General features: G+C 42.8%; 1 protein-coding gene across 1 annotated transcript in view; it reads left to right on the top strand.

Moving 5' to 3' along the window:
• The window catches only part of PID1 (phosphotyrosine interaction domain containing 1), a 74,861-nt gene that overhangs the window by 12,200 nt on the left and 38,315 nt on the right, over nucleotides 1-24,346 (top strand). Inside the window, exon 2 of the mRNA XM_073565178.1 lies at nucleotides 17,869-18,015. Coding sequence (XP_073421279.1) covers nucleotides 17,869-18,015 — 147 coding nt within the window. The remainder of the gene's footprint in view (nucleotides 1-17,868; nucleotides 18,016-24,346) is intronic.

The raw sequence follows: 24,346 nt of genomic DNA, 5'->3' as shown, positions 1-24,346 counted from the left end.
AACTTGATTGGGACTGCTTATCCACAATCCGAACTATCTTGCGCTGCAACCATTCATCAATTTTTCTCTGCCATCCATGTCCAGGGAGATAAACTACAGTGTTATGAGTTGTAAACTTCTTGATTATGTTTCCCTCTGTGGACAAAGGAACATCCAGATCTCTAGAGATGGACTTGTAACCTGGAAATTGTTGCTATTTTTCATAAATTTTAGTTCTCCGTTCTCTTTTCCTCCTTCTGTTCTCCATACTTCATGTGGCACACACAGATACACAATGCAAAGATTGAGTCAACTTCTGCCCTTTTTATCTGGCTTCAGGTATGATTTTCATATTGCCCACACACACTACTTGCCACATGTTGAACAAGCATCACATGCTTGAAACAAAGGAATGGTGTCAACAAATTTGTCCAACCCGTTTTATGTGAAATTCTGTCCAATTTTGCTTTTTTTTTTTTTATGTGTTGCGTATAAATACTTTGTTTTCTGGGACAATTTCAAGGGTGCCAACACGTTCGGCCATGACTGTATAATGTATTAAGTCTACGTGGTTTGTCAGGCACTACAGTGTTAGTCATGTAATGGATGAAAGAAGGAACAGAACACCGGAAATAAGAGCACAGAGGTAAACCCAGTCTGTAGAAACCCGATTCTGTCTGGAACAAAATCATGACTCCAGATGTTCCCCTGTCCTTGGGACAGAAAGATGACTCGCTTGAGCAGTAGAATGGTATCTGTACCAAGATAATAGATGGACACTCAGTTATTAGTCAGATATTTTGTAATTTAATTTTAATATAATGTTCAAGTGGCAGGGTATTCCTTCTTTTCGTGGAGTGCCAAACGCCAAGTCTGAAAGTTCTGTACATCACGGAGGTCCAGAGTCTGTGCTCTGGATTTACGTTTCCCAGTACTTAGTCGATAAAATTTAGTGTTGTTTACTATGATTTGTAGATTACTAAGATTTGGCGGGTGCATCATGAGTGAACACGAAAAACATTTCATTAAGGCCTGTTTCACACTTCCGTTTTTGTGTCCGCCAAACGGATCCGTTTCCGTTTTTTTGACGGAAACTGATGCAAACGGATCCGTTTTTTTAAAAACGGATCCGTTTTTTTGACGGATCCGCGGTAACCGCTAATGGAAGTCTATGGGACAAAAAAACGGATCCTGAAAAAAAATGGCGGATCCGTTTTTTTACGGAAACCAACGGATTTTGACGGATTTGAAAAAACGGAAGTGTGAAACAGGCCTAATACCTATGGTTTGTGAGTGTCATTTTAGCATTTTTTGTCTTCCATTTTAAAGATTCCTTACATGACTACCAAAACACTACCAATATTATTGTCCTTCTGTTTTTCACAACTACACCTCTACTTGCTTTTTAGAAGCAAATAATGATAGTAACTCTAATAATTACATGGGCCAGAACACTGGGCTTGCGCATCATGTGGAAAATGTGGCCATATTACATTGAGAAGAAAATCTAATCAAGTCAGTCATTGTAAGCCGGAAGCTGGAGACCCAAAGGTCTAAGGCCCAGGAGATGCCGCAGACTGCTCCCTGTGCAGCAGCACGCGTGTGGTCACTGTGTGCAGTTTTCAACCAGTTCAAGGAAGATGATTGGTTGGAAAGAAGCCTTGAGGATCATTTCTGACAGTAGTCTACTACACGGGCCTAAGATGACTTGTGATTGTCAGGAACCTGCATTCCCATTAAAGTGAACCCTCCAATATCAGCTGACAGCCTGTGTATGGGGTCCTCCTCACTCTTCCTTAGCAGATGATATTAGGGGAGAGAAGAATCCAGCCTGTTGGATTTCTAATGCAATCCTTTTGTTCTGGTAGTTGATATCTTAGACAATACAGGGTCATCGGCCAAGCGGAGCTTTCTAGTGTTAGAGGTAGTCGGGGAACATGGCCGACGGAAGAACGATTGTTTGGCCCTCACATTCTGCCTGACGTAATCAATTATTCAGAAACCTATGTGCGATAACCATGGCATAAAAGGTTATAATTGCAAGTGAGAATTCTTTTTTTTTTTTTTTTTTTTTTCAGTTTGAGAATTTCAAATTTTTGTGCAAAGTCAAAAATTGTTTTGGTCTTTTAACCTCTTTTTGCTACCGTTTAGCATAAAAAGTCACAATGTTGCAAACCTTTTCGGGCATACATAAAATCACTCCAGGAAAGGGACAGGAGGACATGCGTGACAATTATTATTATTTTTTTGTAGAGTTGCAATTAATGAATTTGGTGAAGACATCTGGAAGCCCTAAACTCTGGACAGGAAAAAAATATATCTATGTACCGTGTTAACCAGTAGATAGAAAAATATAAAAATTTGAGAGTCCTTAGTGGTCAATACCATCTTTTCAGTTAGCCATTAAAAGGTATCAACCACTGAGGACTCTCTGATTTTTATATTTTTCCAACATTAAAAAAACCTAAACCTCAGTGGCCAGTTTACTTAGACTATACCTGGGAAGCGTATAACATTTATTCACAACTTTTAAGACTTTAGGAAATTTACTAGACTTTTTTTTAATGTCCAAAGTTGTGTGTCTCTTCCTTCACACGTTTCTGATGCTGACAGGAACATGAGTTATTTTGCGGTATGCTCTTTTTTGGCATCATTGAAAGTAATCTCGCCCATGATGGGTGTCCCATGCCTGTCTCCCATGAAGAATACATTAGTTCATTGCACTCAGGTGGCTGCTTGTGCAATTTGGAAACTTGGATGTTCTCCTCGTTTTGCAGGAGGCTGTCCTGAGTGACACGTATTAGGAAGGTCCCAGGGGGACCAAGGGCTGCTTGTCCTGTTCGATTGGAGCCCCTGCTTCTTTCTCCCTCACTGGAAAATGTTCTCCAGATGGCGGGCCGGACGTGCTGCCAGATGAATTTACACAATCCCACAGACAGAGTTTATTTGGCAGATCCCAGGCAGCTCTAAATCTCCTACTAAACTCTGGAGAACTGACATAAAACATCTTACAAGGCCCAGCTCGAGTAATGGCGCTGGAGGTTTTTACAGCATCACAGAGACTCATTTGCCGGACAGACGCAGCTACTGTGCTGCGTACATTATTTCTCTGGGCATTCTGTGTGGCGTGTGAGACCTGAAAGACACCTAGTGACCCGAATAAATATGAAGTCAAAATATTTCCATTAGGTGATAGTGATCAGTATGGAGAATGTGGTCCATGTCTGCCAATTAGGTGGGTGGTGATAGTATGAGCAGTATGGAGAACGTGGTCCATGTCTGCCAATTAGGTGGGTGGTGATGGTGTGATCAGTATGGAGAACGTTGTCCATGGCTGCCAATTAGGTGGGTGGTCATACTGATCACACTATCACCACCCACCTAATTGGTAGACATGGACCACGTTCTCCATACTGATCACACTATCACCACCCACCTAATTGGCAGACATGAACCACATTCTCCATGCTGATCACACCATCACCACCCACCTAATTGGCAGACATGGACCACGTTCTCCATACTGATCACTATATCACCACCCACCTAATTGGCAGACATGGACCACGTTCTCCATACTGATCACTATATCACCACCCACCTAACTGGCAGACATGGACCACGTTCTCCTTACTGATCACTATATCACCACCCACCTAATTGGCAGATATGGACCACATTCTCCATACTGCTCATACTATCACCACCCACCTAATTGGCAGACATGAACCACGTTCTCCATGCTGATCACACCATCACCACCCACCTAATTGGCAGACATGGACCACGTTCTCCATACTGATCACACTATGGAGAACGTGGTCCATGTCTGCCAATTAGGTGGGTGGTGATGGTGTGATCAGTATTGAGAACGTGGTTCATGTCTGCCAATTAGGTGGGTGGTGATAGTGTCATCAGTATGGAGAACGTGGTCCATGTCTGCCAATTAGGTGGGTGGTGATATAGTGATCAGTATGGAGAACGTGGTCCATGTCTGCCAGTTAGGTGGGTGGTGATGGTGTGATCAGTATGGAGAACGTTGTCCATGGCTGCCAATTAGGTGGGTGGTGATAGTGTGATCAGTATGGAGAACGTGGTCCATGTCTGCCAATTAGGTGGGTGGTGATGGTGTGATCAGCATGGAGAACGTGGTTCATGTCTGCCAATTAGGTGGGTGGTGATATAGTGATCAGTAAGGAGAACGTGGTCCATGTCTGCCAATTAGGTGGGTGGTGATATAGTGATCAGTAAGGAGAACGTGGTCCATGTCTGCCAATTAGGTGGGTGGTGATATAGTGATCAGTATGGAGAACGTGGTCCATGTCTACCAATTAGGTGGGTGGTGATAGTGTCATCAGTATGGAGAACGTGGTCCATGTCTACCAATTAGGTGGGTGGTGATAGTGTCATCAGTATGGAGAACATGGTCCATGTCTGCCAATTAGGTGGGTGGTGATATAGTGATCAGTATGGAGAACGTGGTCCATGTCTGCCAATTAGGTGGGTGGTGATGGTGTGATCAGTATGGAGAACGTTGTCCATGGCTGCCAATTAGGTGGGTGGTGATAGTGTGATCAGTATGGAGAACGTGGTCCATGTCTGCCAATTAGGTGGGTGGTAATGGTGTGATCAGCATGGAGAACGTGGTTCATGTCTGCCAATTAGGTGGGTGGTGATAGTATGAGCAGTATGGAGAACGTGGTCCATGTCTGCCAAGTAGGTGGGTGGTGATATAGTGATCAGCATGGAGAATGTGGTTCATGTCTGCCAATTAGGTGGGTGGTGATAGTGTGATCAGTATGGAGAACGTGGTCCATGTCTACCAATTAGGTGGGTGGTGATAGTGTGATCAGCATGGAGAACGTGGTTCATGTCTGCCAATTAGGTGGGTGGTGATATAGTGATCAGTATGGAAAACGTGGTCCATGTCTATCAGTAACCGCTGCCATCTTGGGTCAGCAGTTAGTTCGCTTTTATGACCGACCCGTTGGATATCCATGTGTACTATCCACATGAGGCTATGATCATGTAGATTCTTGATATTATTATTATTATATATATATATATATATATATATATATATATATAATTTTTTTTTTTTCTTCTCTGTGGATCCTCTCTAAAATCCTTCTTTTCTAAACCAGTGTTCCCCAACTCCAGTCCTCAAGGCCCACCAACAGGTCATGTTTTCAGGATTTTCTTAGTATTGCTCAGGTGATAATTGCTTCACCTGTGCAATACAAAGGAAATCCTGAAAACATGACCTGTTGGTGGGCCTTGAGGACTGGAGTTGGGGAACCCTGCTCTAAACAATTACCAATACTCACTCAACACTTTTTGCAAACATGGGAACAAGTCTTAATCTCCTCATCTATATCCCGTAGGTTGAGTCCATTAACGCCCTTGTTTGACAACCCAGATTTCCCTCCTGCTTCGGGTGCGGACTCGGTTCTAATTTCGGACAGATCCTCTTGGGTTAGATTGAGACCCGTTCTCATGGGATCGGGCTATTTTCCTTCCTTTACAGAACTTGGTGGTTCTATCCTAGATGGCATATTTCCAGCTCAGGTCATTTATAAATTCTCACAAATGTCTGATTAGTATAAAGGTGGAGATCACTCAGTTTCAAACCCTTAAAGGGATATTCCCATCTCTAAAATCCTATCCCAATATGTAGTAGGTGTAATAATAATAATAATATTAGCAAATACCTCCAATTAGAAATGTAGTATAGTGCTTCTGATTCACTATATCTCTTTCCTCATGTGAATGCATTGCAGGACCTTAGATATCCATGATTACGACTGCTAGCAACTAGCTAACTGTCACTAGATCAGAAGTCATAACTATGGATATCTAAGGTCCGGCAATGCCTGCACCTGGGGCTTGGGAGAAGGAATTCGGTTGTGCACATACGCTAAGGCTGAGATGACATATGCGGTTATTGGTGCAGTCCTTTTCAGCCAAGGCAGGAGTGGCTTGAAAAAGAACAGAAAGTATAAAGCAAAGACAGAGGAAAAAAAATTGCCTGCTCTATCAGATGCCATATGTTCTGAGCTTTTCCGTAGGAGCGCTGCTTCTAGAGGGAAAACCAGCTCTCAACATATGGAGCCTCTTAGTGCATAGAGTCCATATGACTTCACATACCACGCACACCTAACACAACTTTGTTGTCCAAAGCAACCAATCACAGCACAGAGCAGATTAATTAATGAAAGTGAAGTTCTGATTGGTTGCCATGGACAACAAAGTTTATTTTGTAAATGGTTTTGATAAATAAAGCCCAGTGTACCTTGATTATTAAAGGGGTAATCCCATCTCCAAGATGCTATCTCAATCAATATGTAGTAGGTGTAGTAATAATAATATTAGCAAATACCTCCAATCAGAAATGTAGTATAGTTCTTCTGATTCGCTATGTCGCTTACTCCATATGCAGGGCATTGCAGTAGCTTAGGTATGTATCCATGGTTACGACCACTAACCACTATCTGTCCACTATATCAGTGGCCGTAACCATGCACACCTAAGGTACTCCAATGCCTGCACATGGAAAATGGACATAGCGACTCAGAAGAACTGTACTACATTTCTAATTGGAGGTATTTGCTAATATTATTCTTATTACATCTACTATGTTTTGCAATAGTGTCTTAGAGATGGGACTATCCCTTTTAAAAGAGTTTTCTGAGAACTATGTATTGATAACTAGGATAAGTTAATCGGTGGGGTCTGACGCCTGGCATCTCCATTGATCAGCTGTTATGTGCACATGACATTCTATGAAACTACATCAAAACTTTTTTTTTTTCCTCTTTTGTGGACTCCTGGTCTACACTCCAAAAAGCAAAGTCCGGCACGTCCTACTCTGGTCCTTTTTTTGTTGACAGAACGCTTATAACCTGGACGGGTTAGTGCGTAATGGACAGCACACACATGGCATCTATATGCGATCCGTTTTTCATTGACACGTGGGAAAGCTCTAACCAATTTTTTTTTTTTTTATTTACTAGGAACACGAATGACCCATGAATGGTAAAAACGGAGCAAATCTATGCATTTCTATGTAAGAATGACTCCCTGTTCACATGTTCGGGGATTTAAGCGCCTTTTATCAGCTTCAAGTTTCCAAAGATGGCAAGAGGTTATGGTTGCAGTCAGACGGCCGTATAAATCGGAAGGCGATGGAAAAGCAATGCACGGACTGGCGGGCGTGACTCCTTCATGAATTCTCTGCAGCTGTCACTCGGGTGGGGAGAGCCGCCGGCCAGTCCGTCAACGCGTTTTGATCTCATTCCGATTTATACGGAAGGCTCAGAAGACACTTGAACGACTCCTGGGCTTCTTTCTGACCATTTTATCAGCGTCTTTGCTTAAAAAAAAATTTAAAAAAAAAAAAAGATCAGTAGTGGGTTCTTCACTGATGAACGAGGTTTAAAGAAAATGTCCATAAAGCACCAGTACAAGAGATGCCGCAGACCCACTGGAAAAGCCCTCAGACTTCTTCTTCCGCTTAAAAAACGGAAGGTTTTGGCTGCCTGGAAAAGTTGCCGCGTGCGAGCACCCAAAAGGACGCCCCCCGAGAGTTTATAGCTCCGGGGTTTATTATTTTTGTTTGGAGGTAAGGGTTACAAAGCGCCTTATTTGTGTGAGAGAGTTTCCGTGTCCTCGATTTCTGCCTACTACATGGCGGTAGTCATTACCTCTTCCTCACTTCTGTTATGTGGAAGGAATGTGAGTCGTGTAGGAAGCGGCTTTGATGTCTTCCAGCAGTCGCCCCAGGAGACAGGTTTCCCACAGGCTGCCCGGATTACCTGCTTACTGCAGCAGCGCTAATCCTAGGGAGCATCCATGACACCATCTGTATCAGTGGTAAGGGGGTACTGGCATGTGATTTCTGGGGAGATGTGAAACAGGAGTAAGGCTTGATTTGTCTTCTAGGACTAAGTTCGCAGGTTTTTTTTTTTTTGTTTTTTTTTTGTTTTTTTTCCCCCCTTTCATTATCTGTGTGGGTTCGCTCCGGGAAAAAAAAAAGACGTACAAAATGGTTAAAAGAAAAATCTTTCCATTCACTTCTTTGGAAAAACGTCCTGTGGGTCATATGTTCAGGCTTTTGAGCATTTTGTAGGCGCTTCATGTTTTCAAAAACGACAAGTAGTTAATGGAAGTAACGCGTCCATTCTTCAAGGTTTTTTTTTTTTTAAAGCAGTACTTTCAGCACAGTGTTCTGTAGACTTTTGATTTGACAGTGGTAAAGTGGTATTCCCATCTCCAAGATCCTACCCCAATACGTAGTAGGTGTAATAATAATAATAATAATATTGGCAAATACCTCCAATTAGAAATGTAGTCTAGTTCTTTAGATTTGCTATGTCACTTGCCCCCTGTACAGGGCATTGCAGTAGTTCCGGTATCCATGGTTATGATGACTTTTATATAGAGACAGTTAGCTCTTGGTGGTCGTAACCATGGATACCTAAGCCGCTGCAATGCCCTGCACATGAGGTAAGCAGCATAGCGAATCTGAAGAACTATACCAAGAAGTCTTCTTGGAGATATTTTATTATATTATTATTATTACACTTACTACATATTGGGATAGGCTCCTGGATATGGGACTATCCCTTCAAGTTTAGAGCCAATTTGCATAAGAAGCCACATTAAAAAAGCAAGTAATGTCATCCCCCCCCCTTCCCTCGGCAAGGTTTTTTAACAGCAAAGTTTCTTTGCTGTTTAAATGAATAGGAAAAGTACTCCCACAAGAATTTAAAGCGTTTTTCTCTTTATTTTTAAGCAGGATCCTTTACAAAAAACTTAACTTTCCATCTGATATACAAATCTAAAAAAGCTCCAAATGTCTAGCACGCATGGAAGCTGCAACAAAGGCCACAGTATAGGCCGACAGTGGCCTGCATCGCTCTCAGGGGGCATTCACACACGTGTGACATGTCTGGTCCGAGTGCTCTCCGATACTCAGTCTCACTGATCCATTCTCATCCATGACCATGAAGGATCCCAGAATGCGGTCGGTGAAATTTAGAACCTGTTATCTACTGGTCTGATGTTGAGGATCAGAATAGGACGTACGCAGTGGGTCTATGTGCCCTCTGATAAAAAATCAGACAGCAAACCAACATTCACAAGGAAGTGTGAATGAACCCTTAGGGTATTTTGATCTGATGGAGGTCACTATGCGTTTATCAGCTTACACGGTTAGTGGAGGGCCTTAATGGTCAGGTGAAAGGGGCCTAGGATATTCTAAGGTATGCTTAAAATTCTGATTTACAGCTTGCTGTTTGCTCTCTTACAATATAACTGTACAATATCTATCCATGGGCTGAGTACAGAACCCCTGAGTTCATGAGCCGGTGACCACCATGCCGGATTTGTGCTGCTGATACAGAATACAGCGATCATCTGATCCTTAAGTTTGGCAGAAGTAAAAAATGTGAGTACTGCTGTTAGAACAGAGAGCGTTGCAAGACAAAAGAGGGGTGAAGAGCTGTATTATAGGGGCACCGTCACGGAAATATTTTTTAAGAGCTTTGCTGGGCACTGTTGAAACACTGGCCACTAGTTTATTGAATCGGCCATAGACAGACCTCAGTGGAGTCTACACGGTGATTTTATGTGGTTCCCTGCAGTATGATGTCAGTGGTTTCCATATCTGGACACGTGGCATGTGATCCTTGTAGATGAGCACCGTGTAGAGATGAAGAGTGCCGCTCGCTGGCGGTGGAAGCGGTTTCCATTCCAATGTCATGATGGCTTTGGTTTACCTTTTAACACGATACAGCTGCTACACATGTGCCTGTGAAAGTAAGAAGCTATCCGTCTTGCCTTTAAAGTCCACACTCCGTGCTACAGTGCCCGTAAATATTAGACCCGTCCATCGTCATTGGTACAATGGTGGCATTATCTGCTGGCCGCCAACATGGCACCGAGGACGCTGAGATGATCCTGCCCAGCGCTCCCGTGTGTCCATCTTCTTCTCTCTTTATTACTCCTGCAAAGCTCCAATCCTGTAAATAGTTTGGAAATGCCTTTGAACCGATATGTGACCATGTCGTTCCTGTGTTCTCCAGATGTGACCCTTCTCCCCTGTCTCCGGCTTGTTCCTGTCATCCCCAGCGCAGATGTTCTGCTTCAAATGCATGTTTGAAATACTTAATGGAAAAGGCGCTGGCTTGCTGAAATATTATACGAGAATGAGCCGGACTTGCTATCTGGAGCTGGGGTGAAGGTCACAATTTGTTTGGCCTGACTTCCTTTGAGACTTCGCATCCTTTCTTAGAGGACCCATGATTTGGTCACCCACCACTATCTACTAACTAGTGACCTCATCATAGTTTCCCATGTATCTTGGTTTAAAAAAAAAAAACCTCGTCATTTTTATGAAGTGAAGTTTTCTATTCCCAGCTGCATAGCAGGATGTGGACCGCCAGTGACCCCCCCCCCCCCCCCCCCCCCAAAAAAAAAAAAAAAAATGAATAAAATAAAAATTATAGGAAGCTCTGCCTGATGCTGCATTACTTGCAGGGTTTCTGAGATTTTTTTTTTTATTTTATTTTGTCTTATCAAGTAAACTGTATGCATTGCTTAGGGCGCGGGTGGGGAACCTTTTTTGGGGGGGCCATTTGGATATTTATCCCATCCTTCGGGGGCTGTACAGATCACGAGCTAACTCCGCCCACAAAGTACGTCCTGACGCGGCCACTGGTGTCAGGACGTAATCTTTAATTGCACGCGCGTCGGTGCTCAGTAGTGAATGCTGTGTGCACATGCTCACAGGAGTAAGAAGGAATGAATGGCCCGGTGGCCATCAAAATACAGCTGCCGGCCCAGGCACTGCGGTCCCCGGGAATATATCCGGGGGAGGGGGTGGATGAAAGGTCACCGAGGGCCGTAAATGGCCCTTGAGCCAGAGGTTTCCCACCCCTGGTTTTGGGAAATGTGCAATTTACTAATTTTGTGTATTTATTACAGTTTTAAAGATTTTGCTATCTGCGAGTGGAAATAGTCTTTATTCTGGCATAAAACTAAATGAAATGCTGCAAAATGTAGCAACTATAGCCATTTTTAAGCCTGACGCAGCTAGCTCTGCTAATATACTGTGTATATATAAAAAAAAAATTTTCATAAAGGGTCGTAGTGTAGATGGGGGACGGGGGAAGGTAACGCTTGGCTGATTATAGCTGGCAAATTTATCATCATGTTATATCGCTATAGTCCTTGAACAGAATACATATCTTGTGGTGGCGCAATGCAGCCAAAAGAGCCACCCAACTTAATAAATGGAAGTAGGCTTGTCTTTGGGTGAAGTTCTCTTTTCTAATGTATACTTTTGCGCTTCTGCCTGTAGTTTGAGCATCACACCCGTGACGGTCTAACCAGAGTAGGTGCATTGTTTCTAGTGTGATGTGTGGGCTTTCCGTATGGTGCAGACCCTCCATATGCTCAGCACACACTTGTTGTAGCCAGATTTCAGATTCTTCTTGTAGACGAGATTCTCTTTGAAGATCTTTTTCTCATGAAAGTAACAAGTGCAGAGTGGATCGCGCTCCAGAACGATCTGATCTGTGAAGCTTTGATGTGCTGGATTTGCACATAACTTAAAGTTTTTGCTGACGGGATGGTGGAGAGCGCCATCACTTGCCGAATTTGATGTTTGCCCTCATTAAGAGGAACATAAGTGGTTTTCATATAAAAGAGTTTGTTAATGTTTACCCCCATAAAAGAACATTATCTTTACGGTATATCCTTCCTCTTACCTGATTTAAAGGGCATGAACTTGGTTCTGTTTTGGCTGCACAGTAATTTTGGGGCTGGGAATGGCAGATTCTTGGGCTTCCATTGTAATTGGCCCTAATGTGTGCGTGCTCTATATGCAGAACTGGCATAACTGATTACTCTACTTTTATGCCATCTTAATAAGATCTTGCGTCTTTGGGTGGTCAGCGGTGGGGACGATGTCTGACCTGCAGAATGACTGCCCTGCATCACATTTATGGGAGACGCTCCCTTTCAGCATAGCGGAGCAAACCTGCCGAAGAGAAACCCAAAAAGTGGTACTTTAAAGGAAACCTGTCATATTCAACATATGTTAATAAAGCAGGTACAAAACCGAACAGATTGATTATATGGTATAAGTTTTACTAAGGAAACAGACTTGCTTAGTGACTGGCACAATTCCCCTTTTCACTGGGCATCCAGATATAGCAGTCAGTCACTGACTGGGACCACCCACTGGACTCCTAATGATTGAAGCTCTATGAATTTCAATGAGTCAAATACAATTTGATATATATTTTTGTTGGAAACGATAGTGTAATCTGTTCAGCTCTTGTCTTATAACATGCTGCCCACAGATCAGACTGCATGCACCATGTGACGGATGCCTTAAGTATACAAAAAAATTGCACTCTGTCGTGCTAAAGCATGTAGACATGGAATATATGACATATGAATAGCAATGCTGCTCTGGATAATAAGAAAAACTTGAGACGCTTAGCATGAATTGCCCAAATTATGCGCTAGGTGTCTCAATTTTTTCTTATTATCCAGAGCAGTATTGCTATTCATATTTCATACATTCCATGTATACATGCTTTAGCATGATAGAGTGCAATTTTTTTGTATATTGTATATGGAGTTGGCTGCTGCTTTTAAGCACCTGTTCACATTAGCTTGGAAGTGCCAGTCAGTCTTTTGTTATTTGGTTGCCTTTAAGGACATAATGCTCAGAAAAGCAATGAGGACTGCTTTATTTTTTTTTAAAGCAATCAAAAGTACCCAAATGTACACATTAATTGCAGGTGTGTGTGTGTGTGTGTGTGTGTGTGTGTGTGTGTGTGTGTATATATCATGGCCAAAAGTGTTGGCACCCTTGAAATTTTACCACAAAATGAAGTATTTCTCCAAGAAAATTATTGCAATTATACATGTTTTGTTATACACATGTTTATTTCCTCAGTGTGTATTGGAACAACACGAAAAAGACAGTGGAGAAAAGGCAAATTGGACATTATTTCACACAAAAACTCAAAAATGGGCCAGACAAAATTGTTGGCACCTTTCCAAAATTGTGGGTGAACAACTTTGTTTCAACCATGTAATGCTTGTTCAAACTCACCTGTGGCAAGTAACAGGTGTAGGCAATATGAAAATCACACCTAGACCAGATAAAAAGGGGAGAAGTTGACTCAGTCTTTGCATTGTGTGTCTGTATGTGCCACACTAATGATGTAGAACAGAAAGAGAAGAGAACTGTCTGAGGACTTGAGAACCAAAATTGTTGAACAAAGTCAAGGTAATGCTAGTTTCACACTAGCGTTTTTAGCGCTGTGCTTCATGCGCAATAGAATCGCATGCAAAAAACGCATCATGCGTTTTGTATGCGTTTGCTTTTTTTTAGGCGCATGCATTTTAACCAGTTTCTAGCCATGTTAACTCTTAAACCGCATGCGATTTTAAACGCAGGCGTGCGCTTGTCTATGCTCACGCCTGCGTTCCCATAGACTGTAATGTGATTTTTTTTTTTTTTGCACATTCCGTGCGCAAGCGTTTTTTTTGAGACCGGTCAGACGGACCAAAAATGCAACAGGTTGCGCCTAGCGCCTAGGCGCATGCGCACAAAAACTCATCCGAACGCGTGCATACGCTAGACTATGCGCACCCACGTTAAACAGGGGCGCTGGACGCATGCGTCTGGACGCGCACGAAGCGCAGCTCTAAAAAACGCTAGTGTGAAACCAGCCTTACAAGTCCATCTCCAGAGATCTTGATGTTCCTTTGTCCATGGTGCGCAACATAATCAAGAAGTTTATAACACATGGCAATGTAACTAATCTCCATGGACGTGGACGGCAGAGAACAATTGATGAAAGTTTGCAACACTGAATAGCCTGGATGGTGGATAATTCCAGTAAAAAAAGAACTTTCAGAGTCAAGAAAATCTTGTGAACTTGAATTTATTAAACCGACCCGTGTATAGCAGCATTAATTTCCAACGTTTCGGCCCATCTCTTGTTTATCAAGGATCTGTGTTGGACTCTGCGTCGGCGTCTCTCCAAGGTTTAGATGTGTAGGCACGCCGTGTGTGATGACACCTTGCAAGGTGGACCCTGTAATGCACCTCTATCTGCTCTTCCCCTATTTTCTTATCCCGATCTCTGATATTCGGCTGATCTGGCCCTTCTCCTACAACTCTATATCCAACATCCCTAGTCACGTTTTAGAGCCAAACCTCAGTGTTTATGTAGCTGCAAGAAAATCAGTCCCGTTTATACGTAAGGCTCCAAAAGTGAATTTCTTAACTAAAATGTGTTGAAGACCCCAGCCCCCCATTCCCTCCCATTTTACGTAACCCTTTGCTGTAAAGCATATTCATAAGGGGTTGCACTGTCTGCATTAATGCTGGACATAGCTGGCTGTATTCCCATTATGAACAGGGCGATTTCTTGTCTCCTGGATGTGTTATGACGCTCCGGTTTTCACGCCTTACTTCTTGCGTAAAAGTAGTTTTCACAGTAAACTGGCGGTTTGGACGCAACCGTTCACCCGTTCTAAGTGAGGGAGTGCCGCGCCACATGTGCATATATTATGAATGGGAGCCATACAGCTACAATACTACCAGGCTTCTAGTTAGTGGTCAGGTCCTAGAAGCGGCATGGAGAATCGCTATTTTGTGAAGCTGACCATAGACATGAGATCTTACCGATCTCGAAGGAATCATTCAACTGTCTTATATCTGTGACGGCTGATTCTCCATTTTGTTGGTGGTAATGGGGATCGTAAATGTCTGGCTTCCCCTCCATAAAGGTGTAATGCCCATTTGGCCAAGATTATGGCGCGATGGTCGCTTGGACACCACAAATATAATATATACAGCGTACACATATACTGTATATGATGTGTCCAATCAATTGCTCTTCTATTAAAAGGCCTTCAGCCTCGCCACATTGCATATAGATAAAATACATATGGATATACATAGCCGTCCCCCTTCTCTAATTATGTGTATCCTGCAATAATTTCCTGTGTGCAATTAGAAATCTAATTAATGCCTTACAGAACTCCGCAGGAATTCACATGGATGAGAATTAAAGCCAGATATTCATAACTGGAGAAGCGGAACATTTTGGTGCCACCTGGGCGTCTGCCGGCAGGGTAATGTATAGAGCGGGTGATTCCTATGTGACAACTGCTGCTGAAGATGAGGCCATTGTGCCCGCTGATCTCTGCTCCTGGGATTATTAGAGAAGCGTCCACTCTCCCATCCAGACTGTTGCACCCTCCTCTTCATTTATACAACCTTTCTTTCCCTCCCCCTATATTTCTTTCTAAAAAGTGAATTTTGTAATACAGAAAATACACAAGTACATGCAATCTTTTTATGGCCCTTATATTTTGCAAAATGATGGGTGGCAACAATGCAAAACCTAGCAAACCAAAGCTATCATACTATGGGTAGCGAAATAACAGCAAAGCTGCCACAACTCCCCCACGAACGTACCTATTCTGGTCAGATGATGGTGCGCGCTACTCCTAAGGTTATGGCATCGGAGACCCTCAAACAATACTTCTGACTCTACGTTTGAAAAGTAGGATTAGACTTCTTAAAATCGAATTTGTCCAATTACTCTTTCCCCAACATGTGAATGGTTTGCCAGTTACCCCAGACATAAGATTTTTTTGTAGATCGCCCCTAAAACGGTAAGATCTGCTAAAAAAACAAAACCCAAACCCTTCTACCTTGGTGCTTTTACCTTGGTGCCTATTTTATTCTTGGAGCTTGTTCTAGTCTAGTATATGTTCTATTGTGCAGTGAGCCTGTTAATGGTTAGAAAGTGAGTGTTAATCTGTCTGGATTTCCAGACCATTTTTTTTTTTTTTTTTTTTACATGGGTAGGTACACAAATCATTCACATAATATCTATGTAAGCCTTTGTGTGTGTTTTTTCCTTTTTGCGTTGGCCAGTGATCATTGTGGAATCTTGTCTAGATTCCAGGAGCTCCTGACATTTTTTACTTTTTTTGCACTCCTGTAATCCGTTTTACCGTCCAGACATAAAAATATCCATAATGAGCTTTCCATACCTTCTAAACCCTGAGTCACCTTTTCTGAGGCCGTTATAATGTGATAATATCCCTAATATCCGTTATATTTCGTATATGAGCCCAGTAATAAATGTATTGTCGTAGTCATCTGCTCGTTGTTGTGTATTAAGGGTAGAATATTTTGCGTAGTGTTGCTGTTTTTTTTTTTTTTTCTTTCTGTGACTGACGTTGTTGGAAAACTTTGTGGGACGGAGTTCAGTCTAGAGATGACTTAGTAATAAAACTTTATTTAAAAATGTTTATTAGCAGATAGCTGTGCAAACACTACAATTGGCCAGAAATAAGGGAATGGTGCTTCCTATTTCTAAAAAGGCGTGTTGAGTAGTGATGAGCAAGTATGCTCGTTACTCGAGAATTCCGAGCATGCTTGGGTGTTCTCCGAGTATTTTGGCGTGCTCAGAGATTTATTTTGTGTTGCCGTAGCTGTATGATTTGCGGCTGCTAGACAGCCTGAATACATGTGGGAATTCCCTACCAAACAGGCAAACCCCCATATGTATGCAGGCTGTCTAGCAGCTGTAAATCATGCAGCTGATGCAACAAACTAAATCTCAGAGCACACAAAAATACTCGGAGGTCACCCAAACATGCTCGGAATTCTCGAGTAACGAACATACTTGCTCATCAGTAGTGTTGAGACATCTGGGCTGAATGATTTTGCTTGTGTCCTAAATTCAAAATTTTGCAACTTTCTAAATTGTCTCTGTTAAAAAGTTCTTAGCTTATTGTTGTAGTGTCTGTGTAACTCCTGCGCATAACTGTCTGTGCTGCAGCCTGTGACCTAAACTTGTCACTACATCGACCGTTGTAGTAATCGGACCAGTCATGTGTGCAACTTTGTTCTTTCGTCTGGATTGTGATCTCATGCAGGAGAATCCTGTCCTAAGCTGCACGATTCTGGTCAATAAAACTAGAGTAGTCTACGCTTCTCCACCAGACAATGCAACTTTATTCATTGTAGCATCTTCTAATTTTTGGAGGTGGCAAAAAAAAAATGAACTCTTGTCTGCTAACTCAGAATTCCCTAACGGGGTGCTCTTAACAATTACCACAGCAGACCAAACCTTTATCTCCTCCGTCTATAAAGACAGAATAATATTTTCTCATTTCATCTTCAAACCAGAAGCTTTAACTGGTAGAGATCAAACAGAAAAGCTGTTGTTGGAGTAATGGATTGCACCTTGGATATACAATTGCATGCTACTTTCTGTATTAGGACCAGATGATGGGTTTACTATACCGTGCCTACATTAGCGGGGTAAGGTACATGCTGTTCTAAGCAATTTTTATAGATTTTTACATCTGTTATGCAAAATACTAGGAGCTAGGACATTAGAAAGTGGGGCTGTCTAGGACTTCGGAGGGGAATTGCTCAATCCAAAAGTTGAGTCATGTTCCTAAATGATTAGTAAAAAAAAAAATCTGCATTTTTCATCAATGTTGGCTCAGGAATAAATGGTTACATTGTAAAAGTTTGTGTTAGCCGTCTACGGTAAATCTGTAGTTGGGTATTACCGGAGTTGTTTTTGTGCATTATACCAAATGTGGTTCCTACAGCTCCCTATGAATAGCCTCCTTTGCTTGCATAAGAAAAGCCACATGTTGCTGTTTATTTGCTCAGTGCATTGATTATCACATTGTGGTGAGTGGTAATAAGACTTTTTGAAGGGGTCCATTGTTTACTTAAGACGATTTTTCAGGACTTCCTTTTGGCATTTGTTTTTCCCCTAATCTGTGCCTTGTGTTAAATCCTTCTCCTTCTCTTCCTAGCACTTCCAAACCATGATAAAGTCAAAGCTGAACGTGTTAACCCTTCGTAAGGAGCCTCTCCCAGCAGTAATCTTCCACGAGCCAGAAGCGATTGAACTTTGTACCACGACTCCGCTCATGAAGCCCCGGCCGCAAGCCGGATGCAAGGTATCGAGCTATTAACACGCAAACGTCTTTGCCCATTACTGACAGGTGGTTGATGTGCGGGTCTTCAGATCTGACGGGATTCTCCATCTGTAGGAATGGATTCTAGGCTCATTTGATTGTTTCTTTATGGTTTTCAATGCCTTTTGTATTTATAGAAAACTAGGTGCCACCCATTGCCAGGTAGGTGACGTAAAGCAAATTCATATTTCGGACTAGGAAACAAGTTAAAGTTTCTTTTTGGGAAACTTTATCCAAAAAGTATAAGTTAAGCAGCACCTGATTACTAGTGGTCTCAACTATCGTGGATATCAGATCTATCATCCTCTAGGTATATATAATTCAGCAATATTACACATGTATTGTAAGAATTATTGAAATGATCACTCAGATCATTGCTAGAAAATGAAAGCGTAAACCCTTATAATAGGGATTATACACGATTATAACATGGCTGCTATTCCTGTCCATGGGTTGTTGCTGATATTGCTGCACTGTTCAGTTGAATTGATTGAAGCTAACATATCTCACACAACCCTCATAGTCTTTCTTTTGAAACTTTAGAGACAATGATCTAATTGTTAGGCTGGAGTCACACTAGCGATTTTAAAATCGGTCCGCTTTTGATTGGATGAGTGTCATGCGACTGTCATACTTTTTTCATGCGAGTACAACCAGATTTTTCACACCTAGCATCCGTTTTACATCCGAGTGCAGTGTGATTGCTATTAAAATTGCATTGCAGTCTAACATGAGCTTTTACATAAAGCAATTCTCTGTTTACACATCATTTTCAAAGGAAATATTCTTCGTAACACACACGTGTGTGTAATATATATATATATATATATATATATATATATATATATATACACACACCGTATATATTCGAGTATAAGCCGAGGCACCTAATTTTGCCACAGAAAACTAGGTAAGCTTACTGACTCGAGTATAAGCCGGGTATGCACTGTCTTGTCCTGGTATGCGTGGCTCCCCCTATTATGAATGGGTCACCGAGGAGGAAAACAAGACCAAGCCAAGTCACAGAAAACCAGAGAGGTTGGTAACTACGCGGATTGCAGACCCCTGATCCTAACCACACAACTAGCAGTAGCCGTGGAGCGTACCTACGATGATTCTAGACGCCTCGTCACAGCCGGAGGACTAAATAAGCCTAAAGCAAGAAAAGGGGAAATCTAAACTGCCCCAGAGCGGACCCCAAAGGAATAGACAGCCCCCACACATGTATTGACTGAGACAAGATGAAAACACGAACACAGGTAGGAAAATAGGCTGAGCAAACGATGGGGCCCACACTAGCTAGAAAGGACAGGAAAGGAAAGATACTGTCTGCAATCACGCCACAAAGCCCTGCAAAAATGTCCAACACTTCTGATGGCAAAAAATACCCTGAAGTCACTAGACTTCTCCCACTATATCAGCACTCTGGCATATTCTGAGAACAGAGCAAAAAGAGGCCAAACTAATAAGGGACAAAAAGCAAACTGGCACATACAGTGACATAAGAGTGGAAATTCAGCACAGCCCCAGCCGGGGCTGGCTGACCAAACAAAAAACTGAATAGACCAAACCAAATCAAATGTGAACATTAGCAAAGACAATTTAGCTTGAGAAGGCAGGAACTGAGCTGGAAACTAAGACCTCCGGAGGCAGGAAAAAATCACCAGCATGGGAATAGGGAGTCGGCTGTCTTAAATCCAGTCTGAGACTCCTATGTCCAATCCTCTTCCTCATTATCAGGTGGCAGGTCTCTGCTAATCAGCTTCACTACCGCCTGCCACCACCAGAGGGAGACTGGAAAGAGAACTCACAACTCCTCTGTCAGCACAACCAGCTCCCTCACCAGAAACCAGAGGCAGACCAGAAAATGACTTCACAACATCCCCCCGTCACTGTCCTGGTATGCATGGCTCTCCCTTCCTGTCCTGGTATGCGTGGCTCCCCCCCCCCCTCCTGTCCTGGTATGCATGCTTCCTATTTAAAAAAAAAACAAACATCCTACTCGCACTCCGGCGTGCCCTCGCAGCACCTCGTACCGGCTTTCAGCAGCTCTTCCTGTGCTGAGCGATCACATGGCACCACTCATTAAGATAATGACTATTCCCTCCATGCCTATGGGAGTGGACACGCATAATAATAATAATAATAATCTTTATATAGCGCCAACATATTCCGCAGCGCTTTACAGTTTAACAGTTTCAAAACACAAGTCATAAGTAGCAACGCTAACAATACAATAATTAAAGCAAAATAAGACGACCCTGCTCGTGAGAGCTTACAATCTACAATGAGGTGAGGGAGATACAGAGTACAGGTGTGTATTTACAATGGTGTATTTACAATGAAGGTCCAGCCATCTTGCGGGAGTGAAGGATGGATGGAGATAGTGAGTGGGCTACACACGCACACTTACACAGAGAATGACTTTGATTAGTGAATGTGATAGGCCGCTCTGAACAGGTGTGTTTTGAGGGAGCGCCTAAAACTATGCAAATTGTGGACAGTCCTGATTTCTTGGGGTAGAGCATTCCAGAGGATAGGAGAAGTCTTGGAGTCGGGAGTGGGAGGTACGGATTAGTGCAGAGTTTAGTTGAAAGTCGTTTGCAGAGCGCAGCGATCGGCTAGGCCGATAGACAGAAATGAGAGAAGAGATGTAAGGGGGTGCTGCACTGTGGAGAGCTTTGTGGGTGAGAACAAGTACTTTGAATTGGATCCTATAATGAATGGGCAGCCAATGTAAGGACTGGCGAAGAGCGGACGCGTCCGAGTACCGATTACCCAGATGGACGATCCTGGCCGCTGCATTAAGTATGGACTGGAGAGGGGATAGTCGAGTGACGGGGAGGCCAATTAATAGAGCGTTGCAGTAATCCAGGCGAGAGTGGATCAATGCAACAGTGAGGGTTTTTGTTGTTTCCATAGTGAGAAAAGGGCGGATTCTAGAGATGTTCTTTAGGTGTAAGCGGCAAGAGCGGGCAAGGGATTGTATATGGGATGTGAAGGAGAGATTGGTGTCAAACATAACACCCAGACAGCGCGCCTGCTTCCGGGGTGTTATTGTGATACCACCCACGGAGAGGGAAATGTCAGATTTAGGGAGGTTAGTAGACGGCGGGAGCAGAAGAAGTTCAGTTTTGGAGAGGTTGAGTTTCAGATAGAGAGCGGACATGATATTGGAGACTGCGGACAGACAGTCACTGGCGTTCTGCATGCATATTCATTACCTTAATGAGCGATGCCACATGATCACTTTACACAGGAAGAGCTGCCGGAAGCCGGCACCAACGAGATGCTACGTGGGCACACTGGAGGGTGAGTATGATGTCTTCTGGAAGCCGGCGGCTGCAGCTGTCACTGTGCGCGCTATAAGAGAAATTAATATTCATTTCTCTTTAGCAGCGGCACAGGCTGTAGCCACAGCCGCCGTCTCCTGCCTCTGTCACCCGCTGCTCCGCACTGCACTGTTTAATAAAAATCAGCTTCTCTACATGTCTGACCACCATTCCATTCCAGTGTCAGTTCAATTCCAACCAGCGTACACCTCATTCTACTTAATGTGCTTCTGATTAAGTGATCACCTGAAACAAATCTTATTTAGCAAAGGAAAGTATAAAAAAAAAACCCTGCTGAAGTGTTCGCAATCCTCTTGCAATAGGACAAGCTGAATGGCAAAACAGGTGCTAGTAATATCCCAAAAGTAATAATAATAAGAAAGAAAAAAAATAACTTTTAACCATGCCAAAGAAGTTGAAAAGAAAAGTCTTGAGTGAGGAAAAGAAGGGCTCAATTCTGGCTTTACTAGCAGAGGGATATGGTGAGCATCATGTTGCCTCCATTCTTAAAATCTCTAAGACGGCAGTCCATTACAACAAGGTCAAGCAGCAGACATTGGGGACAACAAAGCTACAGATCGGCAGAAGGCGAAAACGACTCTCCACTGACCGGAATGACCGTCATCTTATTTGAATGTCACTCAGCAACCGCATGATGACATCAAGTGACCTACAAAAGGAATGGCAAATGGCAGCTGGGGTGAAGTGCAAGGCAAGAACAGTTTGTAACAGGCTCCTAGAGGCAGGGCTGTAGTCATGTAAAGGTAGAAAAAAGCCTTTCATCAATGAGAAGCAAAGGAAAGCCAGGCTGAAGTTTGCCAAAGACCATAAGGATAGAACCATAGAGGACTGGAGTAAGGTAATCTTCTCTGATGAGTCTAATTTTAAGCTTTGCCCAACACCTGGTCATCTAATGGTTAGACGGAGACCTGGAGACGCGTACAAGCCACAGTGTCTTGCATCCACTGTAAAATTTGGTGGAGGATCGGTGATCTGGGGATGTTTCAGCAAGGCTGAAATTGGGCAAGTTGGTGTTTGCGAAGGACGTATGAATCAAGCCGCATACAAGGTTATCCTGGAAAACCAGTTGATTCCTTCTGCTCAGGCAATGTTCCCCCCAACTCTGAGGACTGTTTTTTCCAGCAGGACAATGCGCCGTGCCACACAGCTAGCTCAATCAATGTGTGGATGAAGGACCACCACATCAAATTCCTGTCATGGCCAGCCCAATCCCCAGACCTGAACCCCATTGAAAACCTCTGGAATGTAATCCAAAGGAAGATGGATAGTCACAAGCCATCAAACAAAGAAGAACTGCATAAATTTTTGTACCATAAGGTCGCCTAAAAGCAGTGTGAAAGACTGGTGGAAAGCATGCCAAGACGCATGAAAGCTGTGATTAAAAATCATGGTTATTCCACAAAATATTGATTTCTTAACTCTTCCTGAGTTAAAACATTAGTATTGTTGTTTCTAACTGATTATGAACTTGTTTTCTTTGCATTATTTGAGGTCTGAAAGCACTGGTTCTTTTATTTAATTTTCTCATTTTTAGAAAAAAAATACAAAACTTATTGCTTGGAAATTTGGAGACGTTGTCAGTAGTTTATAGAATAAAAGAGCAATTTACATTTTACTCAAAAATATACCAATAAAGAGAAAAATCAGACAAACTGAAAATTTTGCAGGGGTCTCGTAATTTTTGCCAGAGAGAGATATAGATAGATACAGTGCGTTGCGAAAGTATTCGGCCCCCTGGAAATTTTCAACCTTTTCCCACTTATCATGCTTCAAACATAAAGATACCAAATGTAAGTTTTTGGTGAAGAATCGACAACAAATGGGACACAATTGTTAAGTTGAACGAAATGTATTGGTTATTTTAAGTTTTTGTGGAAATTCAAAAACTGAAAAGTGGGGCGTACAATATTATTCGGCCCCTTTAACTTTGTTGCGCCACCTTTTGCTGCGATTACAGATGCAAGTCGCTTGGGGTATGTCTCTATCAGTTTTGTACATCGAGAGACTGAAATTCTTGCCCATTGTTCCTTGGCAAACAGCTCGAGCTCAGTGAGGTTTGATGGAGATCGTTTGTGAACAGCAGTTTTCAGCTCTTTCCACAGATTCTCGAATGGATTCAGGTCTGGACTTTGACTTGGCCATTCTAACACCTGGATACGTTTATTTGTGAACCATTCCATTGTAGAATTTGCTTTGTTTGGGATCATTGTCTTGTTGGAAGACAAATCTCCGTCCCAGTCTCAGGTCTTTTGTGAACATTTCATTGTAGATTTGGCTTTATGCTTTATGATATATATCTTTATCTCCATCTAACGGCACTGAGGAAAAGGTGTATATCGCCCCACCCAGAGTCGGAATGTCTCCGGGGTCTCTGCTGCCGGGGGTAGCCTATGGACCCCAGAGAATATGATTCTGGTCGGTTTTTACCGACCCCGGGGTTGTGATCGTCATTATTAACGGTATAACGGCGTCCACAAAAAAAAGTCTGATTTGACATTTAATTTCTCTCTCTTCTGATGTGATCACACATCAGAGGAGAGAGAAATAGGGTCCCCGATCCCCCAACCCCCGTACCTCCCGGTGTCCTTGGGCCCTCCTGCTTCCTCCCACGGCCGCCAGCGTCTTCTTCCGGTTAGAAAATGGCGGGTGCATGCACAGTGCGCCCGCCGAGATCTGCCGGCCGGCACCCGACAACAATAGATTTTTCCTATTGGTTCATTTTGATCACAGTGATAGACCCTATTACAGTGATCAAAATAAAAAAAATAGTAAATCAAACCCCCTTGCTTAGGGAAAAATAATAAAATAAAAAGTATTCCATTTTCCCAATAGGGTTAGAGTTGGGCGAAAGTGAGTTGAGCTAAAGTTAGGGTTGGGGCTAAAGTTGGGATTGGGGTTGGAATTAGGGTTAGGGGTGTGTTAGGGTTAGGTTTGTGGTTAGGGTTGAGATTAGGGTTAGG

The sequence above is a fragment of the Dendrobates tinctorius genome, unplaced genomic scaffold (genome assembly GCF_039654945.1).
Source record: "Dendrobates tinctorius isolate UK_male_01 unplaced genomic scaffold, ASM3965494v1 ptg000572l, whole genome shotgun sequence".
Classification (NCBI taxonomy): Eukaryota; Metazoa; Chordata; class Amphibia; order Anura; family Dendrobatidae; genus Dendrobates; species Dendrobates tinctorius.
The sequence above is the reverse complement of the archived record's forward strand: the minus strand, read 5'-3'. Positions and strand labels throughout refer to the sequence as shown.